General features: G+C 43.1%; 1 protein-coding gene across 3 annotated transcripts in view; it reads left to right on the top strand.

Moving 5' to 3' along the window:
- Positions 1–15644, top strand: part of SLC16A13 (solute carrier family 16 member 13) — a 339236-nt gene extending 323592 nt beyond the window's left edge. For 2 of the 3 annotated variants that reach the window (XM_085636696.1, XM_085636694.1), the window contains exon 5: positions 9885–15644. In XM_085636696.1, the coding sequence (XP_085492822.1) occupies positions 9885–10147 (263 nt within the window). In that variant the 3' untranslated portion in view covers positions 10148–15644. The remainder of the gene's footprint in view (positions 1–9884) is intronic. The other variant, XM_085636695.1, reaches the window with a different exon arrangement.
- Positions 15645–18424: the final 2780 nt, after the last annotated feature.

Raw genomic sequence — 18424 nt, forward strand, 5'->3', positions numbered from 1 at the left:
AGCCATAGCCAAACTCCCATACCATAAAGCTCCAGGGGAAGATGGTTTTACAGCAGAATTTTACCGGTGGTCAGGTGACAAAATAATAGATACTTTACATGCTGCTTTTCAGGAAGCTGATAGCAAAGCTTCTTTAGGATGCATTTCAACAAAGCAGTAATAGAGATCCTTCCTAAACCAGGGAAAGACCCATTACTCTGCAGCAGTTATCGCCCCATATCACTTCTCAACTGCGATATTAAAATTTTAGCCAGTATCCTAGCATCCCGTGTTCGCAAAGTTTTACCCTCCCTCATTCACCACACTCAGGTGGGTTTTGTACCTGGACGATCATCGAGGAATCATTTACGTACTCTGGCACACACACTCTACTCAGCCAGATCTCTTCAGGAAGATGCTTTGGCATTATCACTCGATGCTGAAAAAGCATTTGATCGAGTAGAGTGGCAATATCTCTTTACAGTTTTGGAAAAATCTGTTTTGGGAACTCAATTTATAGATAAAAGTAGACTACTATATCAGCAACCTACAGCTCAGGTCAATAGCAGCGGTTTCATTTCGGATTCATTTCCAATCTGCAGAAGAACTCGCCTGGGATGACCCCTTTCTCCCTTGCTATTTCTATTAGCTTTAGAACCTCTAGCAGCAACAATCTGCGGGAAGAGGTGTGACGCCGCGGCCAGGGAGACTGACTCCGGAATCTGGGGATCATAGTTCGATCCCCGGCGCCGGAGGCAGATTAGCCCAGCACCATGTGACTCTGGGCAATAGCTTGCTTAATCTTCCCGACGGCCCCCAGCGCCTAGAGACCCTTACGGGTGATTGTTTGCGCTTTACAAATGTGGATTATTAATCTGCCAGTCAAGAAATATAGTAGGTGTACCTCTCCCAGTAGGTCACTCGAAAATTTACCTTTATGCTGATGACATTTTACTCACCATCACTGACTTATCCCGGTCTCTCCCATCATTGCTTAAAATTATAGAAGATTTCTCCTCCTTCTCCGGATATAAAATTAACTGGGATAAGAGTGAAGCGCTTCCCATATCAGATGGAACCACAAAGGCAGCTATGCAAGAATTTCCCTTCCATTGGCAATGTCCACGTCTATAATACTTGGGCATTTTAGTAAATAAAGGAACAGAGCGAATGATTGCAGACACTATAGGCCCTTTAATCACACAGATGCAACATGATTTTGAAAAATGGAAGATGTTAGGATTATCTTTGTGGGGAAGAGTACAAGCTGTGAAAATGGTCACACTCTCACGTTTTATTTACACACTTGGAATGCTTCCTCTTCAGATTTATCTACGTTGCGTCTCATAAATTCAAAGATCAAATCCTTTATCTGGGGTTCTATGAAAGCGTGTTGAGCTGTAAACAAATTAAAAGCGCATCATTCTTCTGGGGGGTTGAGTCTTCCATCCATTGAACACTATACTCTGGAGTTACAATTATCTCAAATCACGCACATGCTAACAGAAAACTCCAATACGCCACAATGGGTACACATAGAAAGGCATCTTTTGTCTACAGAATTGTGTCTCTCTGCCCTTTATGGGACAGGCACAAGTTGCCTTGATCCCTACAATCCTTTACTGGCTGCAATGCGCAAAACATGGCAGAGAGCACATCGTATCCTAGGTTTTAATCCAAGTATTCATGATAAAGCTCCAATTTGTACCAACACAGGTATATGCATCAAAGGGAAAACTGTATCCTGGTCCCATTGGAAAACAGTAGGCATTCTTTCTTTGGATCAGCTTTTACATAATGGTGATCTTAAGTCATTTGCAAAATTGACAGATGACTTTAGTCTCCCATCACATCAAGCAGCAAATTATACGCAACTCAGCATTTGCCTTAATAAAATACTGAGATCACACCCACAGACAATGCAAACTTCACCTATAGTATCTTATTTATATACCTGGGGGAAACATACTGGCGTTACATCTGGCTTGTACAAAATATTTACATCACACCTATTTTCACAGCCACTATCAAGAGATCTCCGCATCAAATGGCAAACACCTTTGTCAGTTCCTTACAAAGATCAGGAATAGATAGATGTATTGGGAAAATTAGATAAAGGAGCTCGAGAGGCTAGATAAAAATTCTGCCTGTTTAAAATTTTACATGATTGGCATTGGTCTCTGGTAAAGTTACTCAAAGCAGAATTACTCTTACATACTAATTGCTGGAGATGTGATACTCCTGGATGTGACATTGTCCATATTATTTGTGATTGCCCTATGGTTCAATCCTATTGGTCCTACATAGGCCAGACTCTACATAACACTATACCTTTATCCTTACCATTAACACCATGTACCATTCTCCTGCATGACTCAAGAAATTCTCAACATCTTTCTAAGCCGCAATGCCGTCTTTTACATATTGCATTGGCCACAGCTAAAATATGTATACTAAGACAATGGAAATCTCCAACGCCACCATCTCAGGAGTCCTGGTTGATAGCCATGATCCAAACTGCCTCATATGAAAGAGTCATTTATAACCTGATTGACCAATCTGATATCTTCAATCAAGTGTGGGCTCCTTTCCTACAAACAGATGATGTTTCTGTAGTAAATACCATTGCAAATCCTTTGCTAAATACTCAAACAAATTAATTAATTTATTTATTCATGCTAATTTCTCTTTATTTTTCTCTTCTTAATATGTGCTAAAATGTAATGTAACACTTTTAATGAATACAATAACTTAAGAATTTAATAATTCAACAATCATATTCAGTTCTGTATTTGACTTGGATTTTATTACTCAGCTTTTTGCTATCTTAATCCTTCATTTGAATTTTGTAAATGTATTTATCTTAAGTATTCTCTATATAGTCTCGCACTTAGATCTATATTTTCTATTTATATTTCCATTAATGTATCAATTATCGAATTTGAATTTGCTTGTTCATCTTTTTTAGCTTATTTGTATATTTATATATCTGATAATATATAATGTTAGCTACTGTTTTTAGTTATTTGTGTATCGTACTTATAAAATGCTAATAAAAAATGTCAACACAAACGAACCCAAGTCAGGGAAGAATAAGAAATACCCCTAAGAAAAAATAGGCTATTACTGCCAAACTGTCTTCCAACCTTAGTCCTATTACAGAGGTTTACAAAGTGTTTTACACCTCAGCTAGTTTGGTGTAATTGATTTTGTTGAAGACCAAGTTTATTATTGCCCGCATCATTTAGGATTATGACCCGTAAAGTGCCTTAATGTTAAAGTGCAGGTACTGCTATACTTTCTGCCAACTTGATTTCTATTCCTATGGTTTACTAAGTTCTTTGCATCTAGATGAGACAGGTATTACTCTATCACTCACAAATGATTGTTATCTCTTTACAGTATACAAAGGTTTCATCAATAATGTGCCTCTGTGTTAAAGTGCATGTGCTTCCTTTGTAATCCATATTATTGGGCCCAAATTCTTTATCAATAAAACTTGATTCATTGAAATAATGTGCAAATTCAGGCTTGGAAAAAGTGCTAATATCTTAATATTGCCTAAAACTGTCCCTTTAAGTCAAAAGAGGAAGTATTTCATGGCATTCAACAGTTGTTATAAAATTTGTTTCTTAATCTTTTCATTACCTTTATTAAAAAAAAGATCAATTGTATTGAGCAGAATGCAGCTAAAACCATTTAAGGTGCTATTAGTGTTGAACAGTGCGAGTAGCATTCCCTGAGATCAAAGGAAAAAATGAATTCAATATATTGTCCTTCATCTTAATCCGTTCTAATCGTACATCAACATGTAATTCTGCACCTACATTATATCCCCCCAGGATCTCTGTTTCCCTGAATATTAACAATTTAGACTCTGATCTTCTTAATGTCTTTTCACGGTTTCCTCCTCTTATGTTTCAGAACCTGCTGTTTTCCATAGCAGCACAGTTCCTTTATTTTTCCGTGATGTACTTCCCAAAAATGTTTTGCCGTAGCATAGGTAAAGTCCGTATTGTTAATCTCACCAAATTTCAGTAAAATTTGTGATTTTGTCTTGTTTTTAGTACTTCTACGTAATGTTCCCTACAGGTACATTCCAGTACATATACCGCATGTGTAGTTTGACATGCGATGTGTTCCTTGATTTTCCTTTCCTGTCGATTATGAGAGTTAAAGAAAGATTTGTTAACCCCCAACTTCACATGCTTTGCATTTTGAACATTTCCAAAAGCCAATTTGTTTTCTCTTTACCAATGCATGTTACTTGGCTTTGTTTGTGTCATGTGACTTCTCATTGGTAAATCCCTCAAGGAGGCTACCTATCTTTAAGTTATGTGTGGATACTCAGATACGATCTTACATAAATGTTCATCTTACGCAGCATTTTCCAATTCTCCTTGACTAATTTCTTGACGTCATAATATGACAAATTGTAGTCCATATTGTACTTTGTGCCACCTTTTCTTTTAGTAATGTACACCTTATTTCTTGTGATCAACAGGCTCTCTCTGCTTTTATTACAAGCTCTTTGTAAGGCACTTTCCAATACCTCCAATGGATTATCTGTCTTGATGTCAATCATTTCAGTTGCCTGAGTTTTAAAGTCCTTTTTTTCAGAACAATTCTGTCCTGCTCTTAAATGCTCATCATATGGAATACTCCACTTCAATGCTTTGGGATGCCTACTGTATGCGTGACATACACAATTGCAGTTTATGATTTGCTGTGAATTTTAGGACAGATTTTTTTTTACTTGGTACAGATTTCAAAATCCAGGAAATTGATCACCTTTTTGTTGATATCATATGTAAATTTCAAATTAAGAATGGTATTATTCAGTGATAGAATGAAGGATTCCAATCGAGTTTTCTCTCCCTCCCTGACAACAAAAGGTCTTTGATAAATCAGACCCAGAACCTTATATGTTCCAATCTACTGTTGTTCTGTTCTGTCCAAACCACTTCTACTTCCCACCATCTCATCATCATATTAACATATGTTGGAGCAAAAGAGGCACCCATTCCTGTTCCTTGTTGTTGTAAAAAGTAGGCACCGTTTTGGTAAGCCCCCCACTCAAGCCTCCTGTTTTTTTAAACACCCTAACCTCTGTTTACCTCTATGCTCTAAACAACCTTAAAAACCCCTAACCTTCCTTTTACCTCTACCCACCCTAGAATCCTAAAAAGCCCTTACCTCCCTTTATCTGTACCTTCCCCTGAAACCTTAAAATCCCTGACCTACCTTTACCACTATATCAACAATGACCTTATTGTACTCGAACACTTGATTTCTGAGGGTCCTATAGGACAGGTAATAATATCTCTGCCCCACAAAAACTGGCATCTGAAGAGTACCAATAACAGCGGGACCACAGTGTCCAAATTTCAATGTTTGTCAGTCTACCAACTTAGTACCCTCACTAATTGGTGTGTACAAGATAATGAAAGAAAAAATATGTGAAAGGTCAGAAAGTACCTCACATAAGCATCACCTTTAGAGCTGCTGGTGGGTACTTACCAGTTTGCGCATGTTTTAATCATCATTGGTGACTTTCTTTGACCATGAACAGCAAAATATGTGTCAAATGTGAAGTGAGGAAAACAGATAAAAGAGGGAACTGCGAACAGATGCACAAACAGTGCTTATTTTGTGCTGTACCTCTGAGACCCTGTAGTGAAAAAAAGGAATAAACTCGCTTCTCCAAGCTAAAATGAGTTGGGACTCACTGGCAAATAAGCCTACTTTATTGGATGCTGTGAGCCCACTCAGTTTAAAAAGGAAACAAAATGTTGCAGACTACTTCGGTTATGGAAAGGCCAACATGTTTCATTGCCAAATACCTTGCGGCGAATTCATCCGGGCTCGGGCCGGTCTTCACCGCACTGTAATTTCACTCTGAGCCTGGATTGATTGACAAACAGGGAAAGAAGACAAGAACAATACCAAAAGAGTGAGGAAACCTTAAAAAGATAAAAGTGTCACCAGGCAACTTTTGCCCTGAAAGTTAACACATGGTACTGAGCTGTCATGTTATAACTATTTATTTAGTTTGCTCATTTGTGGCAGCAAGCAAAGCATTACTGTAGTCTGATTTACACATTTTCAGGGTCTAGACAAGAGTCTTCGTCGATGAGGATGGAAGAGAAGGAAAAACTTTCTTCAGTAGACACATTTTGGTAAAACAGTTGCCACAAATGGCACCAGCATGGTCTTTCATAGAAAGAGACTGGTCTATTTTTAAGCCAAGGTTTTTAACTGTCTGCTTAGGCATAAGAGCCAGGCTGAGTGTAGACGGCCACCAGTCTGGAGTCCTGATTTGTTGGGCTTTGCCAAATAGCATAATCTCCGACTTGTCGATGTTTAATTGTAAACATTTAGACGCCATTTATTCTGCAATTGCCTTCATACTGCTGGAGAACTGCTCCTTAATTCCCTCCAGATTATTATCAAGGGAAATCATCAGCTGCATGTCATCGGAACATGATAATATATCAAAGCCGAAAGTTATAGCAATGGCAGCGAGGAGGGCTACAAAGATGTTGAATAGCTTGGGGCTTAGACAGGAGCCCTGTGGTACCCTCTTGTCAATTGACATTGTGCGAGACTTGAATGTGCCTAGCGAAATAGTCTGAGTTCTATCATTGAGGAAATATTGAAACCATTGCTAAGCGGTCCCAGAAATGCCAACCTCATACAGCCTTTGAATCAATCTGGAATGTCACACTGTGTCAAAGGCAGCCGGTAAGCATTTATTAGCATCAGCATTGTAGGGGTGCCTTTGTCCAGGCAAAGTCTTATTCAATCCGTAACTGCAACCAAGGCAGTCTCCGTGCTATGAGTGGCTCTGAAGCCTGATTGCGAAGGGTCAAGAACCTTATTAATCTCAAGGTAAGCTGGAAGTTGTGAGTAAATTAAACTTTCCAGAGACTTGCCTTAGAGCGGAAGCAGTGAGATAGGACGATAGTTTGCTAGAATATTGGGTCAACGCTGGCCTTTTTTTTATGGGTATGGGAACAACCTGTGCAGACTTCCAAGCACTAGGAAATCGTCCTGTGTCTATGTAAAAGTTAAACAATGCCATAAAGTCGGAAGCCAACTGGTGCCAGATCAAGACTATAATCCATGGAGGACCTAGATCCAGAGAAGAACCTGATTTTGCTTAACCTAAAGCTTGTTGAATCTGCTCAACAGAAAAAAGAAGCAAACTTCTCTAGTGAATAGTGAGCAGGGACCATTTTGACAGGTGTTGTAGTTTAGTGTCTAACTAGATGGAACTGTGGGCAAAGTACATTTTGAGTAGATTTTGTCAATTTTATTCTCCAAAAAGTCTGCTAAGGTGTTGCACAAATCTTGTGAAGCTGAAATCATTTAGAAGCAGCAGAACGATTAACAAAATCATTAAGGATTTTGAATATTTCTTTAGATGAATTACCAGCTTGCTCTATTTGGGTAATAATATGAACTTTCAAGGTTAATTTAATATGTCTGTGGTAAAATGACAGTGCTAATCTGAAGGCGTCTTTATCGAATTGAGATCTAGTCTTCCGTCAATGGTTTTCTATCTTTTTGCAGGAGGATTTGTCCTGTCTAAGCTCCTGCAAATACCATGGGGTCTGAGGTCCAGTTAGAATGTTCACTCCATTGTTTTTGGGAACAATACTGTCAAAAGCCTTATTTATGGATTTGTTAAATTGCATTAAGGCGACATTCATATTGAGGTCTGAAGAAGGCACTAATTGCTCAAAAGCATTAGAAAAGGAGTCCGGAGTCACCAAACGCCATTGCCGCAGAGTTTTATGGCCTCCAATTTTGGCTTTAACTGTCCCTTCTGATTGCAGGATCTGAAACTGGATAAAAACAATGGTCTGTCCAGGTGAGAGGTAAGGAAGGCTCATAAAGTAGATCATTACATTACCTCGGTATTAGTGAGATCTTCCCCATGGTAATTGAAGACTCCCAGCAGAAGAAAGTGTTGTGTAGAAAATACATGAGTAGCAATAAGTTCAGTTAGACGAAGACTACAATTTTGTTTGGGGCCTGGTGAACTGTAAACAAAAGCTCCTTTCCCGCAGTCTCTTGAAGGAAACTTTAATTAAAAAATGCCTAGTTCTATCCCGTCAGACATTAGGGTGTCAACAAATGACACCTTGAGCGTATTGTGAAAAACAATGGCAATGCCTCCATCCAGGTTGGTCTCTCTATGAAGCCTAAGCTTGAGATCATTTCCTGGGAGGGCAAGTGTGACTGATGGAAGTGTGGTCGAGCACATCCAGGGCCAGCAGCGCCTTGAGGTAACACATCAGCCCTAGTAGTAGATGGGGATATTGATGCAGCACTTTGGCTGTTAAGGTAAGTATCAGTAACAGTGGTATCGCCCAAACTATTGATATTTAAAGTGAACCCCAAGCAGGAAAGCCTGCATTTATAACAAGTCAGACGACCCTCCGGGCAGCAGGGAAAAAATGTAAACAGCACCTGTCTATTGATGATATGTAGGAATATCTTAGATTGTAAAGTGTTTTAGATGAGTAGCCAAATTCTAGCAGAGTAACTGACCACAATGGCAGGAAGGGCAGGGGTCCTATCTCCTGGCAATGTTCGGGTGCGGACGGGCTTGCCTTTGGCTCTCCTGCGGCGTGCCTGCAGCGTGCGGCCGTGCCGACATCCTCCTTTTAGTTCCCACAAGTCAGCACTAGACTGTTGACTTTAGAAATTAGTGGGCGGGAGCCACGACTAACAAAGTCAACCGGTAAGTGGGGCCGCTGGTGCTTTCTGTGCTTCAATCGGTCCCAGCAGAGACCGCGGCGGACCAGAAAGAGGCAAAAAGGTAAAATTGCACATGAACACACACACCACAGATAAACAACAAAATAAAAAACACTAAAACTCAGTCTTAAGCTATATGGACTTCTTGACCGCACACTCAGGTCTCGCTGAGTCTGGCCGTGTGGCACTTCCACCACTTACGACAGCAGGCCACCAACTCCGCCGCTTTGCTGGTCTGCAGGTATCCAAGGCCTGGGTGGTTGTCTCTCATTCGGCCCAATCTCTTCTCCTGTCATTGCTGCAGTTACTTATGACATATGAGTGGTCTCCCATTTGCTTCATCTATAAGAGCAAGTTTAGCACTAGGTTTTGAAACAGGATACTGCTGAAAGGGAGAATACATTCTGCATCGTCTAATTTCCTTTTCCATGTTGAATGATACATTAGTCTTAGCCCACCATTCAACCTCTGTGGTGGTTTTACGCTAATTACATTTTTGGTTCAACAGCATTTCCTTGTGTGGCAGGCACCACGTATGCTGCAATTCGCAAATGTTTGCATTTCTTGACACCCTACTCCAGTTGTTGATGCAGTGTGCGCACCAATTGTATGTATATATATATATATATATACATATATATATATATATATATATATATATATATATATATATATATATATATATGACATGGGGATGCTCTCACGAGGATTTATTCATTAATTAGTGTATGCATATGGTGGGACGTTCCAGGCTTTAAATACGGTTCTTGGTCTGCGTATATTTTGGGGTGGTTTCCTATCAGTGAAAGCGTTTCATGGTGTATGTATACTTTGGACTGATTCTGTTGGTGTATTTGTTTGCATTATTGGGTTGATATTCCATGGTTTTAATGACAGTCTTCATGTACATTTTAGGGTTATTTCCCTTGATTTGAATAGCATTAACGATAGATGCATATTGGGGTTGCTATCTCAGTTTCTCAGTTTATGTATATTTTTGGATGGTTCCCAGTGTTTGAATCAAATCTTAAGCTATGTAAAGATTTAGACCATGTCCTTTATAACCTCACTTGTTCTGTTCTAGGTATGCTGTATTAGGATAATTTCACTAAATCACTTTGTTTCTCTTTCTCTAGGCTGGCTCCGGGACCTAACAGGAAACTATTACGCCTCGTTCGGGGCAGCTGGCGGATTTCTACTGGCAGGGTGTCTTGTTCTTATGACTCTACCTAACTTCTTCCAGTGCCTTGGAAAACCGCCTTACGACCAACCGGAAACCTCTAAGGAGGTGTATCCAGCCAACAACTGCGAGGAGCTTCCTCCCAGACAGCTCTTGGTGAAGAATGGCCATTTGTGTACAATTTTCTCAGAGACTAAAAACGAGAAAGGCCCAGTCTAAAGTGGCAAATACAGGCAAGTTGATGCACACAAGGGCCATGTACCTTCCATCCTGGAAAGAGGAGTGGGTTACTATTGCCTTTCATAAGTGGCATTTTCTGCTTGCTGTGGTGCAATCCATTCTTCACAGCAGGGACAGGGCTTGCAAGGTGACCTTCTACAGCCCCTTCCATGCAGGCAGGGTTGGGGTGCTATTCAAAAGACCTCGCCACTCAGTCATTGTGTATATACAATGTGGCCTTAATTAGTTCTCAATAATGGCAGTGGGGAAGGTGCATTCAACTGCGTGCCATAGTAGTAGTCTTTGCTACTGTTTGTTCTCGCAGATGTCTGATAAGCATTGGCTTCTTACTGGTCTCCCCAAGCTTCCTGCACCCCAAAGCATCAACTGAAGTTGCTTTGGAAGTAAGTCGCGGAGAAAGTGCCTGATAGAATCCCACCGAAGCCAAAGAGATTGTTCTGGGAGGAAAGACCTTACTGACTACATCGTGGCGCACGAGACATGAAGATCTGCAAGAAAGATGTACTTCACATTCACATCTGTTTCCAACAAGGTGTAATTGGAGACTGGATACTCGATGTGAAAAGCACTTAAGAGCCACTTCTCTGCTGATTTAGGTCTTATCAGAAGAGCTACAGAGAATAGGCTCAGAAGTAGACGGTTCTTCACTACACTAACCTGCCAGCTGTAACCACCGATGAGAAGATGGCTTCCCCGTGGAATAGACCTGAGATTTTCGCTGTTCAAGGAGGGGCCACCACGCACATAAAGTAGAGCACACCTGAAATACTCCTCTGAGATTAACTTGACTGAGCAACAAGATGTCAGCAGGAAATGAGCATTCAGAGGACCACGCTTCCAGGGCAGATTTACAGCCCTTGGGATCCACTGTAGTGGCACACAAACACAACCAGAAGCAAGGACATTTCAGAGGGTATTTATTCACTTGATGGGCCATCACTGAATGTACGAGTGCACATAGGAATTACTAGGAATCAAACAATCATCGCAGTAGGGTACAAACCCTGATATCCAGGCTCCTGATCAACAGACACTACCAGAGGCAGGGACATGTGAGTCCTGTGTATTCATCCAGTAGGAAGTTGTGGCATGCGTCCCAGCTCTGGAGCACATAAATGATCATGCCACACATGGAGCTTGGTATCACACGTCTTTATTCCTCAGCATGCAACCATTAACTGTAAGCATTGCGTCATAAACTTTATTGACCACACCCAGACACAACCCAACTGATGACGTAATTTTGGAAGGAGTCCGTCGAGGACCACAAGGGTCCTACTGCACATGATCACACGACACTACAGAGGCCACTGAACGTTGGGGTTGCTGGGAGTTAAACTTTGAAAGTAATAGACTTCCAAAGAGTGTTACTCTCCTTGAGATCGTAACTACTGACAGAGACTGCCAGAGCCAAGGAAGTGTCAGGCGGTATGGAAGGACTTGGTTGAAAGTCACTAAATGAATGGATTACTATGAATTAAACATTCCAAGCACTAGACTTCCAGGGGTTGTTACAATCCCTGACATCATAACTACTGACAGATACTGCTAGAAGCAAGGAGGTTTCAGGCTTTATGGAATGACCAGGTGGGAAGTCACTGAATGCATGTGTTACCATGAATTAAACATTCCAAACACTAGACTTCCAGGGGGCGTTGCATTCCCTGAGATCCTAACCACTGACAGAGACTACCTGAGGCAAGGAAGTGTCAGGCGGTATGGAATGACCAGGTGGGAAGTCACTGAATGCATAGGTTACAATTAATAAAACATTCCAAGCACTAGACATCCGGGGGCATTACACTGCCTGAGATCCTAACTACTGACAGAGACTGCCAGAGGCAAGGGAGTGTCAGACGGTATGGAATGACCAGGTAGGAAGTCACTGAATGCATCGGTTACCATGAATTAAACATTCCAAGCACTAGACTTCCAGGGGCATTGCACTGCCTGAGAATCCTAACTACTGACAGAGACTGCAAGAGGCAAGGAAGTGTCAGGCGGTATGGAATGACCAGGTGGAAAGTCACTGAATGCATGGGTTACCATGAATTAAACATTCCAAGCACTAGACTTCCAAGGGCTTTCCACTGCCTGAGATCATAACTACTGACAGAGACTGCCAGAAGCAAGGAAGTGTTAGGCTATATGGAATGACCAGTTGGGGATTCATTGAATGAATGGGTTACCATAAATTAAACATTCCAAGCACTAGATGTCCAGGGGGTGTTACACTTCCTGAGTTTGTCGCTACTGACAAACAGACAGTACCAGAGGAAACAAAGAGACAGAGACCTAACACCTGGCAATCACATATTGAGCGTAGGAGTTCCCAAGAATTAATCATCCATTGCACTTAATTTCCAGGGGAGGCTGTACCTTTAGAGATGCACCTTAGTGACGCCCAAATGCTACGAGGTTTAAGGAAATGGAAAGAACAGACACATATTGATCACACATGACAGACGGAAAGGAAAAAGCTGAGATTATATGCCTGATGGTCATTCACTGAGTGTAGGGGTCACCTGGGAGAGATAGATCAAGGTGAAAGGGAAAACCCCAGACACTCTCCGTACTGCTTGCAGATTATATCCCGGAACTGGCCATGGGGCGTCACCAAACATAGAAGGGACAAAGAAAGGGACTGCAGCCGCTTACGTTGCCAACTGCAGGATTTACTTGGAGGTCCCCAGCCTGATTTTCTTACTGCTGATTGCACAGTACTACCAGCTTTGGGGTTCACCATTGCATCACATCACCAGTACAAAGCATACAGGCAATACATGTCTGGAGTTCATTTCATCGATGGCCGGGGTTACCAGAAGAGGACGCAATCAGTCAGATGCACACACCTGGAGTTCTTCTTGCTGACTTCCAGGGGATGATATTAGGGAAAATACACACTAACGTTTTATCACACTTGCAGTAGAAGATGCTTGAGAGGTGGTAAACAGTGGGAAATTCACTCATGGGAAATACAGCCTTCAATGTAAAATGCCCACCACAGGGGTACTGAAGCCAACAAGGGTTGAGCCATGTACTCCTCAACACCAGCCGCGGCCCGTGCAGGTAAGAGCAGAGGGGCGGTGGGGCCAGGTTGGGGTGGATTTTGACAGACTACGCGTGAAAATGTATTCTTTATTTAATTTTCCCTAGTAGTCACCTGTCGAAATCCCCCCACCTGGCCCCACCGCCCTACCGCTATTACCTGCATTGGCAACGGCTGCCCATCATCTTTCTAGGCATTAGTTGGCCTCAGTTTCCCAAGATCAGGTGGCCACACCCTACTCCCCTATCCAATAGCGGTCCTCAAATTCAGTTAAGGTCTTCTTTTGATGCCCCCACCTTGGAGTTTTGTAGTTTGACAACAAGTGGTTGAACAAACAGTGTCCTCATGCTTTCCAAGTGTTTCCGCTACTTGGTTTATTTGCCTTCTACCTAAAGACAACACAAGTCTTTTTACAAGTGCAGGGCCATGGACAGGCTGCATAAATCATGGAGAGAGTACCTCAAACTAAGCCTTGGATTTGAATTATTTTAGAGACCTGGGTTGGTATGACACTGTGATGGGAGCAGTTCACAGCTCTTTTTTACCTTAGGGAACACATATGTTCCTTTGTGACTCCCTCAGGCGATGGGATATCGGCCCAGCTGGAGAAGTAGGGCCCCATGTAATCTCCATTCCTGGACGTGGATGTAAAAGAAAGTGCCTTGTTTCTGGGCCTTTTTCACTTGCCGACACTTTTTACATGGTTCAGTGCTATCATATATGAGACTCCTGGGTCACCAGCAGCTTGTCATGGTCATGAATGACTTTCAATTGCACCACTACTAAGCAGTCAAGTATGTCTCCCATGGCTCCTAGGGTCTTCCAGCCCCCTTTCGCATGAGCCATTATCCTTACACAGGCTCCTCCTGCCAGCGTACATGCCACATTTTAAGAGAGGCTGTGTACTCTTCATTTGCACTTGAGATATCCCAGAGGTCCTAGGCCCTTGCAGCCTCCTTTAGCAGGCACTGTTATCCTTTCCCAGGCTCCTCCTGGAAGCGTGCACCTCACATTGCAAAAGAGGCTGCGTCCTAGGGTCTTCCAGCCTCCTTCAGCAGGCGCCATTATCCTTAAACTGGTTCCTCTTGGCAGCGTGCATGTCATATTGTGAGATACTGTCTACTGTACATGTGCAACTATGATTTCCCAGAGGTCCTAGGGTCTTCCAGCCCCCTTTAGCAAGCACCAGTATCCTTAAACAGGTTCCTCCTGGCAGCGTGCATGTCACACTGTGAGAGGCTGTCTACAGTTCATGGGCATTTAAATTTCCCAGAGGTCCTAGGTCCTAAGGTCTACCAGCCCCCTTTAGCAGGCGTCCTGGACGTGTTTGGTAAATACATGCAGGAAACCTCACACCAACGTATACATTTAATGTCAAGTCATTGCAGATTGATTTGATTTTATCCATATATAGGGCGCGGCACCTCCTTTCGAGGAGGTGCCCCGTCGCTGGAATGGAGAAAAAGTCTGAATTCACACCAGCTGGTGAGGCGGAAGGGACTGCGCATGAACCCTAAAGTATGCAGGTGGGCAGGCCTAAAAAAGTAAAAACATCTAATCCTTATAGGAAAGTGAGAATACTTTAATCCTTTCCAGAGCCTTAGCTCCTTTGCTCTGTCAAGAATGTGGCAACATTTTATTAATTTATTAAAGAAAACAAGATATGGATTAGGGAACTAGTTGTTGCACTGATTTCACCTGAGCTTTTCGGGGTTAACTACTCAAAGTACTTGTGCTATCTCATTTTTGAAAGGGGCGTACTTGTAGCACGGGTAGAGCAACTTTGAAGCACTTCCCACCATGTGAATTTGCAAAAAGGCACTTGGAGCCTCCTTGTAATAAATTGTGCCAACGCACCGGGAGTGTTTGGTCTTCAAACCAAAAGCATTTTTTTAAAGATGACGTTGAATAACTGACCCTTCCAGGCGAGTGTTTGGGTTCTGTTCTGCCACAGGTGGTGCCACTGAGTAGAGCTTTCCTTGAGTAGAGAATGTGCAACATCCCAGCTATTTCAACCAAGAGCGCTTTGTTCATGTTTAACTCTTGACTGAGAGAAAGGCTACATAGTATAACATAACATAATGTGTATTTGTAAAGCGCACGTTCACCCGTGGGCATCTTGGTGCTGAATAACAGATGTTTATTGTTACCCAATTCGCTACTCATTTCATCGACCACTGAAGGATGAAACGCTGAGTGGACCTGCTGAGATTTAAACCTGTGACCATGACATTACAATATGCAAATCACCAGCCTCACAGCATCAAACTGTTTATTCTGGACAAAATACTAGAATGACCGACTGTTCATCAGATTTCAGCCTTGAAAAAGTTTACTTTTCTATCCTGAGACTATAAGCGAAACGAGTGTCAGTTGTATGTTTTTAAAAAGGAGCAAAATAAACCACAAAGGAATGAGGGACCAATACAGAGAGAAAATTATTTAGAATTATTAGTGCCTATTCTTCTACATGCTGTCGAACTAATGCTTAGTGCACAAATGGAAAGCATCTCCATACTGGCAAGGGTTACCCCCCCCCCCCCCCCCCCCCATTCCTGCATCATATATGTATCGTTCAAATGTAAAATAGGGCCAGGGTTCTACTGATGGACGTAGCTGCTATCTGTAGGAGCAGACCTGGATTGTGGCGACCAACCCTCTCTCAATGCTCTCATAGTTGGTATTGAGGGAAACCTTTTTTGGTATTAAAGAGGCTGCGGCCTTCAGGCATTTAGTTTCATTTGGATTTCTTTACAGGCAATGGCTTTTCAAAACTGTCCAGCAATTTAAAATGTATTTCATTTCAAATTACATTTATGGACAAGAGGGTGATCAAATTAATAATGTGCTCTCCACTTCAAAATGGCATCCATAATGGGGGGAATTCCCTTATTGACGATGCAGCATTATTTTCTTATTACACATAATGTGTGAAGTCACACCTTGCTTGTAATAAGAAAGTACATTGATACCCACTTGTGCTATTGTGTAACATGCAAGCGTTGGTGCCACACACACACACTCTAAACCTTCTCTTTACTTTCTACTCAAAATGTGAGGCCTAACAAAGTGCTGATTATCATAAGCAGGTTTTTTTTACCAAGAATATTGGTACACTTCAGGATTCCAGGTGCATCGAAGCGCTAAAATGTCAACTGCAGAGCAAGTATATCTCCCAGTGCTGTACACCTTGGCTCACAGAACAAGCATTTGCAATGCAATAGGTCTCGCATTTTCAAGAGTTTGAGCTATTAGCATTGTAAATGACAATGCCTTTTATTTGTTTTGAAAACCTGCAAGCGGTGCGTTAACGCGCACTTTGGGCTTATAGTCTTTGCTTACGAGAAGCAAGGCTGGCAGTAAAAGAGGCGCAGTTACTGCCACCCTTGCTTCTCATAAACAATGACTAGAAGTACAAAGTGTGTGCTTACGCTACGCTTGCAGGCATTGTCATCTATAATGCCAATAGCTCAAACTCTAGCAAATACGAGACCGATTGCATTGCAAATGCTTGTTATGTCGTGTACTTTGGGCTTTTTCAGACGGGCCACTTGGACGGGCTCGCCTGTTTTCCGTGCGTCGCAAAAGGTTTCTTATCTTTATGGGGCCATGTGTTTGAAACACATGGCCCCATAAAGACAAGCTCCAGCGCGATCCTCTTTCGCTTTCGGCATTCCTGGGAGAAAATCCTGTTTGGATGTCGGTACTTTTTATTGTTTACTTATTTATTTCTACGTATTTCTGAGCGTACTATGCTTCTTTTGCCACGTGTGAAGGCGAAGAACCATCTTGCTCATAATTGTATTTAATGCGGTATAGCCAATGGCTGTCTACAACAGAGGGGTAAGTGTAAAAAAAATAAGTCATTCTCCAGGTACCAGAATCGAACGAAACACCTGGGCCTGTATAAACTACTCACTCGTGACATGGGGAATCTTCGGATTTGTGGTTGTAGGGGAGTGGAAGAGCTGGCTTGTATCCCACCGATGCATTTAAAATCTGCTGTCCTGCTGTTTTAGAAGCAGCTACTGCATGGGGAGCGCTTTGATGTCAGACCGCCAGGCCTCGACCAGTGCTGTCAGATTCCTTCCCATCTCATGTGCCTGGCATGACTGACTCCGTCCACCCCATCAACCTCTCAAAGGTACGGGCCTGTCGAGAAACTCGCCCTTTTGCCTAGTGACCTACCCGTTTCTGGCATTGCCGTGGTCCGAGACTGGAAGAGAGAGACTGGTAGTCGGATGCCTTAAAACATGAGTAGCAAAAGCGGCACCTTTTTTCAAAGTGTGAATTTCACACATGTCCTTGAGTTGTGCGGTTTCCACTAAGGAATGTATTTATTTATTTATTAGCAGAGGAGAGCAGCCCGTGGAGCGGCAGAGGAGAGCGGCCCGTGGAGCTCAGGCAGGACGGCAGCAGCCCGCCAGGACTGGAACAGAGAAAGGGAGACTGTGCAGCAGAAGGGCAGGACCGGTGCAGGAACCCTTCCTGCAGCGCTCACACGCGTAGGAAGGAAGGAACCCGCCTTCTGCACCAACCAGACCTCCCTCCCCCAGGACCTGCAGCTTGGGGCACCAGCATCCAGGACTCAGCAGCCCTGAGCACCAAGATCAAGGACGGGTCGGCTCAGGACACCTGCCTGCAAGACAAGAGCAGGTCACCTTTTTGAGGACGCAACTACCATCAACATCCCTCCTCTATTAGGGCATCGACCTTCAGTACCCAGTAGCCAATAGCCAGAGCCCTGCGCGCGGGGCCGAGCGCGAGCCGCCGAGACAGGTGAGCTGCGCCCGCGGCCGGGGGGATGGGGACGGGCGGGGAAATGAGGGGAGACGGGAGTTTGGAGAGAAAGAGAGAGAATGCGTGTGATGGGAAGCGGGCAGAAGACACCGGAGAGAGCGGGGCAATAATAGCTGTTGTTGGGACGGGGAGTGAAGGTAAGAAGACAGCAGAAGCTGCGCACTGAGCGGTCCGTGAGGGGGCGGAGGAGACCCAGAGCACACGGGTGGGCAAGAGAGAGTCGGGGCCGGGTGTCGGGGGCGCACAGACGGAGAAAGGAAAGTTACAGAGAACATGAAAACGGACCGGCCCTGAAGCAGGAGCGCCGAAGACAGAGGCTAAGACACCGAGGAGAGGTTTTAGAGAGGCAGGACTGGGGAGGCAGGTGAAGAGAGAGGGCCGGGAACGAGCGGGCAGGAGGAGAGAGA

The sequence above is a fragment of the Triturus cristatus genome, chromosome 12 (genome assembly GCF_964204655.1).
Source record: "Triturus cristatus chromosome 12, aTriCri1.1, whole genome shotgun sequence".
Classification (NCBI taxonomy): Eukaryota; Metazoa; Chordata; class Amphibia; order Caudata; family Salamandridae; genus Triturus; species Triturus cristatus.